This window comes from Vanessa cardui, chromosome 27, assembly GCF_905220365.1.
Source record: "Vanessa cardui chromosome 27, ilVanCard2.1, whole genome shotgun sequence".
NCBI classification, from domain to species: Eukaryota; Metazoa; Arthropoda; class Insecta; order Lepidoptera; family Nymphalidae; genus Vanessa; species Vanessa cardui.
This window is the reverse complement of record NC_061149.1, coordinates 5,206,254-5,217,687: the sequence shown is the minus strand read 5'-3', so window position 1 is coordinate 5,217,687 and position 11,434 is coordinate 5,206,254. Positions and strand designations below refer to the sequence as shown.

Here is an 11,434-nt window from a genome sequence, read left to right as displayed (position 1 = left end):
TAGCCTCGGGCAACTACTAGTATAATATAATGTTCTTCTAATATAAAATATTTAGGTTTTTAATAATAATAAAAAACAGGTTTTAAATTAACAATAAATATATTTAATTAACTTAATGTCATTAAATAGTGCACTGACGATTAAAACTAATTACGAAACATGAAAAAGAGTCTTAAAATAGAAAAAAATATTTAAAATATTTTTAAATTAATTAGTCGGTGTAATAATTTATTAAAGCGTTAAAATTAAATTTATTGACAATTTCAATATATTTACAATAACATTACGGTTAACTGGATATTAACTACGACGGCCTTTCAACATTTTTTTATTATTAAAATCTATTTACAGACAATAATTTATTTACAAAAACGCTTAAACAATTACTATTGCGAAAAAACGCGAGTATTTTCTATTGCTGTTAATTATAATTTCATTTTAATTTTTACTATCACATATTTACGTTAACGATAGAAACATTCTCTAAATATTTTTTGACATAATAATTTAAATTTCAATAACACACATGATTTGAAACATAGTAATGTTGCCATTACAAAAAAAAATCCTACCATTTATTCAATATACCTTTATAAAAGGAATATAATTGCCGACCTCACAATAAATAATTCCAATGTATATTCGATGTTGTGATCACTTTTTACGGTAGAAATGATAAATTCCTACTAAATATTTAGTTCCTTCGTTACGAGAGCGTGGTAGCGTGTGATATCCAGTCGACTGTGTGGGCTACTCTGTGGTAGATGCCGGGCTGGCCTCGACTAGCACAGGAGTACCCCGCGGACACCACGCCGATGAGGTACCACCTACCAGCGCGCTCCAACATTAGCGGCCCTCCGCTGTCACCCTGACAGCTGTCCTTCCCCCCGCCGCGGTACCCTGCGCAGAGCATCTCCGGGTATATAACTACATTTATACCTGAAACAAAGAGAAAACATATTAGAATCTATAAGGTTAGCTTCTACGATAATGTGTGCGTTTGAAATTGAGTCTATAAATGTATCAATGAACTGAAAAACAAATGAAATGTATTTTATTTAAATGCCAGCAACCCGCCCCGTCTTCGCAAGGGTGCAATACTAAAATTAATTATACTATAGAATTTGTTTTATTTACGACATTACATTATAAACTTCTTGTTCGCTTTACAATATAAGGATAAGCTTATAACGCCAAGTTTCCGACTCCGCAAAGTTAACCCTTCTTTTATTCCGCTAACATTTTTAATTTTGCTGTTTCGTAAATTCAAATCGTTTGCAAAAACTACATTGGTAAAAAGGCATATTATCTATCTTTGAAAAAAAAACAGCATCAAAATCCATTCCGTAATTTTAAACATCTAATTTTGGCTTTGTTTAATACTATGTTATGATTAACTTTACAATAAAGCATTTTTGATTCGTTAATAATCAAACTACCGAAATTTCGAAAAGCCTCTGTCGAGAAAAAGCGGCGGAACTCGCATAGTTGCTCTTTTCAAATAGTTTTACAACGCTGTTATTAACGCAAGGAAAGGTGATTGAGAAAACTTTTGAAAGAGCACTAAGATGAAAACTTTGTTGGATTCTTGTGTATACATATGATAAAATTGGAGCGTCTATTGTAATATTAAAATAGCCCTTTTTTACTCAATGCATACACGGTACATATACCAAAATAACATATTTTACCATTTTTTATCTGAAACGGCTGGACCGATTTTGACGGGACTTTCACTGACAGATAACTGATATAATAGGGAGTAACTTAGGCTACACGACATATATGTTATTAAAGAGACACCTACCATTAGCTCGATGCCACCTCTCACACACTCTATTGTCTAAGACAGGCACATCCACGGCCTGCAGGGTGCGGGGGCGCAGCCTCGAGCCGGGGCTGAGGGCTCCCCACCCAGCCGCCCAGCCATACTGTCCTAGGAAGTCTGACCCACGCTCTGGGAGGCAAATTGGAGCTGAAACAATTATCATTTTAATACAATTAAAAAGTGTAGTCTTCGAAATTTAAAATAAAATTTATGATGTTTTTTAAGAATCTGAGGGTAATGATATCTTTGACAAAAATCATAATTCCCAAATTGTTTTCAAAAAATTCAGGCGTTCTTCTGAAAATAATCATTTGAAAATCAAATACTAGTATATTATCTATATTAATTTAAATAATTTTATTAACTAACATGACCTTGTATTTTTTAATGTCGAAAAAGAGTAATTACTGAGTTTCTTGCCGGTTCTTTTCGGTAGAATCTACTTTCCGAACTGGTGGTAGCTTCACTTAATAGTTAAATGACGATTCAAAAGTGCTTGCAAAAACCCACTTGAATAAAGTTTATTTTGATTTTGATTTTATCATTATCAAAAATCGCTTTGTCTTTTAATTAATTACCTATACTGAATTTTACTATATTTTATACATCTTAGCCATCATCATGTAAATTAACGTTATTTATAATCGGTGTTGCCATATTAACGACTTTCTTTTTTTCGTGTTCTAGTCAATATACGAACACAGTACATTACTGAATGTTTTTTAGCTTTTGTTAATCTTTGGCGTTATTTTATTATCGTGTATAATGCCTTTTCGCATCCAATTAACTAATTAGAAGACAATATACACTGGATACAGAATATATATGAACTATATACATTTTATATTTAAAGAATACGATATAGCAAAACAGTGTAGACCATGCTTTAGTATCCTGGCGTTTTGTCAAATATGACAGATACTAATCAAGATTGAGTCATAGACCATTTTAATACTTTTTTTACAACAACAACAACAGCCTGTAAATTCCCACTGCTGGGCTAAAGGCCTCCTCTCCCTTTCAGAAGAAGGTTTGGAACATATTCCACCACGCTGTTCCAATGCGGGTCGGCGGAATACACATGTGGCAGAATTTCTATGAAATTTGTCACATGCAGGTTTCCTCACGATGTTTTCCTTCACCGCTTAGCACGAGATGAATTATAAAGATAAATTAAGCACATGAATCGGTGCTTGCCTGGGTTTAAACCCGCAATCATCGGTTAAGATGCACGCGTTCTAACCACTGGGCCATCTCGACACTTCGATTCATTTTTACAAATTATTATTTATTTCCAAGGTAATTAATGAGTATACTTACCAATATGAGGCATGTAATGAACATTTCTGTCAAGAGTGAGTACAGCTACGTCGAATCTGTCCGCTTGTGGTGTAAATTTGAACAGCGGATGAACCTGAAATAGATATTATCGATTTTTAATTAATATGGTTATTTTTATTATTTAAGTTATTAATTACGGGATATTTACGGACTGCGAATGACGAACTTCAATCTCGTGAACAAGACATTCGTAGATAATGTCGAAATATCGAGCTCCACCGAACAAAAACAAAAAAAAAACATGTTAAATATCCCGAAATTATTAACTTTAATATTATTGATTGTTTTAAATTTATGGTGTTGTTTCGACTAGTGTTGCCAGAGGAATAAGGGGTGTTAAATAATATGTTTTAAATTTGAGTACCTATAAGGTCATAAGTCAAGTTTCGTTTCAAGATTGATTTAAGACATATACAAGGTATATCATCCAGTGAAATATAATCAATACTAATATTATAAAACTGAAGAGTTTGATTAGTTGAAATCGGTCCATTTTGAAAATTATATCAGTGTTAGATAGCCGGTTTATCTAGAAAGGCTATAGGTTATAATACACCATTCAGTGACGGCTTTATAAATCTGCCGCTAGTAGGCTAGTAGGCTATTCGATTTTTGCGGCCCCTACTTTTTTTTTGATATTTATGTGATATTTATGATTTGTATTCTATCGTCCTCATTACATCGGTTTCCCGTTATTAGTATGATTTTAAACTAGGTGATATTTCAGTCAGTTACTAGATTGGTATTCCAACCCGCCATGTAGGACGTAATGTGTATACATATAATTATAATTTTTTTTAATTTCTGTAAGATAATACAAATTTGGGCTAAATTTGCCGCCCCTCTAAATCTGCCGCCCTAGGCTCCAGCTTATTTAGCCTATTGGTAAATCCACCACTGATACAATTACGATACGACCAAAAGAAGCGGTGTATCAATATTACAAAAACAGGGAAAAATTGACTTTTGAGAGCATTCTCAAGTTAGGAATTCAGCGGTGTTTGCGTCTGAGCTATCACGATCCTTTATTTTCACTATTGGTAAATTGCCTTGTTTGATAGTTAATTCAAATAAAATAAAAAAAACATCTGCATGTATAATTTTATCCAGTTGTAAATATAGTAGATAATTGCAAATTTAGAAAACGAATTTGTACCTTAATGGATCGCACGCCGAATGTGTAAGCTGGTAGAGGCTCCGCGGCGGAATTGATCACGTAATCGCCGAGCGTGACGCGCACGTGCCGGGGCTGCGCGCGCGCAACGCAGTGCCCCGCTGTCACCACGTGCCGCCGCGATATAAGGGAGCCGCCACATCTGTAATAATGTTGATTAAATACATATAAATCTAATTCAACAACAACAGCCGGTAAATTTAACATAGCTGGGCTAAGGAGAATTGAGGATTGGTTTTGGAACACATTCCAATGCGGTTCGGTGGAATACACATGTGGCAGAATTTCAATGAAATTAGAAAGACACAGGTTTCCTCACGATGTTTTTCTTCACCGCCGAGCACGAGATGGATTATAAACACAAATTAAGAGGTACTTGCCTGGGTTTGTACCCGCAATCATCGGTTAACATGCGTTCTTACTATTGGGCCATCACATCTAATCTAATTACATAAATAGAATCAGAATGAAAGGTAAATTATGTGTGTGTGCGTGTTTAAAACATATCTACACGTATAAAAGAAATTCATACAATAACGCTAAACAGGCATTTGTTCCGAACATGCATGTTATAATTGCATAGTTTTGCTATAATAAGTGATTTTGCAATGGACAGTGTAATTACAAAATAGACATCGACAGCGGTTTAAATACGTTAGTTATTTTTTAAATTGCTCCGGCGTATTTCTCTGACGTCACCATACTCTGTATGTCTTCGATTGTCAGTGAATGCGATGTCTTTTTCATGTGTGTGATTGTTTTAAAGAAGTTATAAAATAAATCTAATGATGTGTTCTCTGACAGACTGCTGATATATATTTTTAATCGACTTTAAAAAAAATTGATTCGATACAATCGAATTTGGAAATTTAAACATGTATAGAATCGAATCGATTTTATGTCTGATATCTCAGAAGTCGAACCAGTTGCGAATATTATTTATTATTCGATAGTGTAGGTAACCAAATTAGTCATATCTAAATTCGAAGAAAAACTACCACTAGGTAAATATTTTGATCAATTTATAATTAATTTTCTAAGAATATTTATTATTAACGGTTTATTTTTTGTTAGAATTGTACATTATTTTACATTAAAATTCTAGACTAGATATTTATGGTGAATTTAATGTAGTTATTTCATTAATTAAATTCACGTATAAACAACGTAACATAACAAACATTCTTCCAAAGGTTTTAGGTTTTATAACAAAATGAATAATTATCGTATTAAAACAATTATTAATAATTCTGTGAATTGTTGACAGGATTCGTGAACATCCGTAAAGGTATCAGTGGGTCATTGCAATAGCTTCCGTCACGTGCATCCAACCACAGCGACCGCTATTAGCGAATTATGAAGCAATTTCGCAATCAAAATCGACTACATATTGTTCCTGAATATTACGCTATTATATGACTGCGTACAAATTATCAATCATTTTTTACTCATCCGCATAATCTATGCTTCAATGATCATATTTGTGTGTGTTTTATAGATGGAAGTATAATATGGAAGGAATATCCTGTAAAACTATAGATCATTTTTACCTTTTACCATAAACTTACCTGTCACATTTAATGTAGATTAAAATTACCTTAATTAAAAAGAACTTACCTGTTTTCTTATAATTAACATGCAAGTAAAGATACATTTATATACAGTTATAATAAGCATATGTTTTAGAAGAGGAATGTGCGAAAGTTTACTGTTTGAGCGAAGCCAGAGAGAAGTACGGATTGGATTGAATAAGTTAATTCATATCACAATATTAAACTATTTGTAATATTTGCTACATAATTTAGAATATTCCAAAGGTATCAGTCACATACGTACCTGAATGAAAGGTAAGATTGTATTATAAATTAAATAATATCGTTTTTTTTTTAAAAGAGTTTTGACATGTGTCAACCTCTCTTGTATATTGCATCCTTGTCGCACTTAAACAAAATATGTCACTTATCCCACTCTTACAGTGAGATTACGATCTATTTGACATATTTCCGCATATTTATTTTTATATTGGTCATTATGTACTTTTGCACGGCGCGTGGTATTGTTGTAATTACGGACCAGACCTACTATAGATACTTCGTTTCCCGAATGTTTGAACCACAAGAACACTTTAAATAAAGGCCATTTATAATTCTGTTAAAAAAAAATGTATTTCAAATTCGAATAAATTGTGACTGATGATTTAGAATATTCGTAAATTAAATTATTATTATTAATTAAGACTTTATAAGACAAATTTCTAAAAGACTACATGCATAATTCTAAACAATCTGTACACTAAAAATTTACAATATAAATTGTTGTATATTAAAAATAAAACAGTTTATGTATACAAGGCCTAAAAAAGTAGTACCTTAGTCTAAAAAAAAACTACAGACAGAGAAACAATATGATACAGATACAAAAGCCACAAGAAAGAATACATTTTCTACCTACATTTCATACAATTAAACCAATTACTTTCTAGCAAGAGACCTATACTATCTACTTCGTGCCGTCTCTTTCGCACATTTACCTCTCTATCCAACACTGCTTCCAACCGATAAGCTCGAATATTGACATAAGCATGTTGCATCTGTAATATTAGAATTAGTTTATTAAAACTATGTTAATATATATTTTCTACCATAATCTTAGCTACTTAAAACTACAATTTTGGTAGAAAACAAAATTGACACTTACAATCTGTATTAATATATTCATTGCCATTAATAAAAAATAAATATAAATTTATTTTTAAATATTTAAAAATGGAATGTTTTTTTTTTTTTAAATACAGAAAGCAAGGAATAAATTACAATGATTAGCTGAGTTAAAATAGCAATATTAATATTAATGATTAAATCGAATTAAAATTCTATAAATAAAAACATAATATGTGAAATAAAATTAAATATTGTTACTATTTTATGATAACTATAGTGTTAATTTTAGTAAGATTAAGTTTTATTTTACAATAATTTACAATATATAAAATATTTAATTTTTACAGTCGTTAGTTAACGAAATGATTTTTTTTAATCTATATGACAAAACCATAATAATAGATATAATTTTAAATTGTAATTAATTAAAAGTGTAATAAATAGATATACGGACTATCTATTATAGATTTAAGGGTTGCATCTATGATTGTTAATAACGATCAGTGGCGGATTTACCAATAGGCTAAGTAGGCTGGAGCCTAGGGCGGCAAATTTAGGGGGGCGGTAAATATAGCCCAAATTTGTTATTATCTTACAGAAATTTAAAAAAAAACTTATAATTATATGTATACACATTACATCCGTAATCCGTATACTCGTCACTATATAGCGGGTTCGAAAAATAATTTAGTAACTGACAGAAATAACACCTAGTTTATAATCACACTAATAACGTGAAAAAACCGATGTAATGAGGACGATAGAACACAAATCATAAATGTTGCAAAAAAAGTAAGGGCGCCAAGAATTGAATAGCCTACTAGCCTACTATGGGCAGATTTGTAAATCCGCCACTGTTAACGATATAGAAGTCTTGGAAAATATTCAGAAAACGCGAAACGATAAAAATATTGGTAATCATTTTAGAAACTAAGAGATCGTATCGAACAATGATGTTGTAGTAAACAGATATGTTATTAACGCGCAAAAAGTGAAGACTAGAAAACGTCCTAATTGGGACGTTTTTCTTCAGTCGTTTTACGTAGTAAATATGTTTTGCGTAATTAAAACGTCTAGTAGTCCCTTTTTTATTGTTTTTATCAAGCTATCCTTTTTACTTGTAACGAAATGTAAAATAAACGGTCCCCGGCGAGGCACACTTTTTTCTGTTGTTTAGTATGGGTATAACATATCTGTTTATTAGAATATCATTGGTATCAAAGAATAAATAAGAATTTGTCAATTCTACACTAAAAAAAAAAAAAAATATTTTTTAATCTATATTTGTCAATACATTTGGATCGGGTCTGTCGTAGACTTGTAAATTATTAATAAAGATCGTGTGTTCGTCTGAACTATTCTAGCAAACTCGACACTCATTGTGCTATTCTGTAAGAACTAAGAACTCATTTCGTATGTCATTTGTGAAATGAAAACCGAATCAGAATAGCGTATTCTTTTTTTTAAATAAATATAATTGGACAACGTCACATACATTACTCTGATCCAAGTGTAAGCTAAAGCACTTGTGTTATTGAAAATCAGAAGTAACGGTACCACAAACACCCAGACCCAAGGCAACATCGAAAACTAATGAACTTTTTCTACATCGACTCGGCTGGGAATTGAACCCGGGATGTCTGGGTTGCGTAAACATAAAACCTGGTGTACACACTATTCGACCATGGAGGTCGTCAAATATAACTGATGTTATTATACTCGTAGTTAATCTCGCTTCTCACTTTTTGACATTACGATTGTTAATTGCGGTGAGCTTCGAGTTACAGAACGGTTCAACTATCTATTCTGCTATGAATTTTGTCAAATAGATTTTTAAACAGCATACTTTATCTAGCATAATTTATTTCAACAATAGACTCTAAAGATTATTTAAAAGCGGATCTTTCATATTTTCTAGAACAAAGTTAGTCTCTTGTGAAATTCCATATTAATAGTTACGTATTATTTAAATATATATAACAATTGAATGTAAAAAGGTTTTATATAACAAAGTTCATTAACCTTGATGATCCGATGCGGATGTAGGCTTGCCAGGGGAATGTACCGAATCCTGCGTCATCGCCGCCGACAATTCTCCTTTGTGCTGTTTGCTTACCAACAGCTACACCGCAACCTGAAACCAATAAAAAGAACGTTGATATTCCTTTTTTGAATTTTAAAATTGGGTGCGAATGAATTTTTTTTTTTAAATTGGAACCTTATTCGAACTTAGCAAAGGTATAAAGTTAATTAACATTAAGTAATTATATAATGCATCAGCGCATAATTCACAAATAAGATAATTAGATTAATAATGGAAGAACTTAAATAAGGAATATATAATAGTGCAATAGAAACTGTGATTATAATTAGCAATTGTTAAAACCGTATCGCTACCGGTAGCTTAGTACGTGAAATGTATAATAATAATAAGAAAATGCCAAAAATTATTTGAAAACTGTAACTGTCCTACAGCCTAATTTTGTTATAACTGAGGCTTAACTTATAAATATAATTATGTTTATTAGGTATTAAAAATAATGTTTTAGTCGATAAAAAAAGTTTAAAGTTAAAAATACCTGTCAAAAAAACAATTTTCCCGCCATGACGAGCAGCTGTCAATGTCATAAACATTAACAGATTAAAAATAAAATGTTTAATAGACAAGGTGACAGATACTCGTCTGTTCTCGTCTAATTGAATCTTACCATTGATCGTTATCAATTGTACATATTCTAAAGGAAGCAGTAGTTAGCCTAATGCTTATTGTGGCCTTATTGGGGTCGGGTCGTGATTGATGATGATAATGACGATAATAAATGCAACATTTGTTACGAAACGTAAAATTAGTGAAACAATTCTTATTTCAATTGAATTATAATACATACAGATATAATGCACGGATAAATAATTGCGATAGTTGTATTCATTTTTGTTTTTGGTTATTTCTTTTATGTATGTATATGCGTACCAGATTAATAAAACAATATACAAAAAATGTCTTGTCGAAAGAGTTTTTAATCTAGATTGACGGTATACTTTCCGTCAAAAACAAGAATATTAGTAATAAGACAAAAATTAAAGAGATATTTAATTTTGTACGAAATTACCTTGATCGGAAGGCGTGTTTTTCTCTTCTATTTTCTTAAGCAATTTGGGAAATCGTATATTAAATAACTTTATAGGAACACTTGTGTTTAAAAATAATAACAAAAATAAAACATTTTGTAAATTCATGATTATTTCGCACACTTTTCACATAATAATATAAAATTATTTAAATCACGTTAGGAAACAACTTAAATGCTCATTTCGAGAAACCTTTTTGTAAGCACCAATACGACAATGAAAACGAAAATAAAATTTAAATTTCGAACGGAATTTTAAAACGTATACCGTAACGCGTCTTGATATTTGCAATTATTGAACTCAACTGAAAACATGACACCAAAAAAATTACATAAGTAACTCGTTCGATACATAACGCCTAAAAGGAAATCAGTTATATTATTCTGGTTATTACTTAATACCGTATTACTTTACGGAAACCTTTAGGTCATGGACTATTTATTATACATATATACTTATATATACAATCTATATATCTTACTTGAGAGTAAAGCATCGTGCAACCCCGTCTGGGTAGGTAATTCATCATATATTACCGTCAAACAGCAATAATTAATATTGTTGTATTCCGGTTTGAAGGGTGAGTAAGAAAGGACTACTAGGCACAAGGGACATAACATCTTAGTTCCCAAGGTTGGTGATGCATTGACAATAAGGAAAAGTTAAAATTTCTTATAACGCCTACGTCTAAAGGTAAAAGTGACTGATTAAAATCAGGTAGCCAGTTTGAATGTTAGACGTGTTAAAAAAATGTAAACCGTACAAAAGAAATAGACATTTAAAAAAATAACGTCTTTTGACTTATTACTGGTGTAAGTCTAACGAAAAGATGGTACTTGGGGATGTGACGAAGCATTTCAGTTTGAAAATCGAATATCTTTTACTTGTTTTTTTTTTTAATTTTATTGCGAAGACCTTCGTGGAAGTCCCGGGTCAACTGCTCCGGTTAATTCAAGTCCTGAGTCCTAGATCTTTACACAAAAGTAATATCATATGACCTAATATATTCGTCGATTTGACACGTCGATTTACATGCACTTGCTTTCTCAGGTTGTACTGACGCGAGTATCTATAGCGACGAATAGCGTCGAATGGCGCGATAGGGAGCTATTTCTATTGGTTGTGTCAATCGCCAGTAATCGGTTTTATTGAAATTGCCAATGCTACATCTATGTTGTGTCGTACTATACCTAAATGTAAACTACCTTTATTGTATTACAGATACAAATATAAAGAAAGTCAACTAATGTATCGCTTTTGAGGTTAAAAATTCGCGTGAATTGTGTAATTATAGCAAACATG

General features: G+C 31.6%; 1 protein-coding gene across 2 annotated transcripts in view; it reads right to left on the bottom strand.

The window, feature by feature from the left end:
* Positions 1-442: 442 nt before the first annotated feature.
* Positions 443-11,434, bottom strand: part of LOC124541205 (coagulation factor VII) — a 60,848-nt gene continuing 49,856 nt past the window's right edge. Inside the window, exons 3-8 of one of the 2 annotated variants that reach the window (XM_047119074.1) lie at positions 9,026-9,137; positions 6,874-6,933; positions 4,326-4,485; positions 3,149-3,242; positions 1,808-1,975; positions 443-939 (exon numbers count right to left, since the gene is read on the bottom strand). In XM_047119074.1, the coding sequence (XP_046975030.1) occupies positions 707-939; positions 1,808-1,975; positions 3,149-3,242; positions 4,326-4,485; positions 6,874-6,933; positions 9,026-9,137 (827 nt within the window). In that variant the 3' untranslated portion in view covers positions 443-706. The remainder of the gene's footprint in view (positions 940-1,807; positions 1,976-3,148; positions 3,243-4,325; positions 4,486-6,873; positions 6,934-9,025; positions 9,138-11,434) is intronic. The other variant, XM_047119075.1, reaches the window with a different exon arrangement.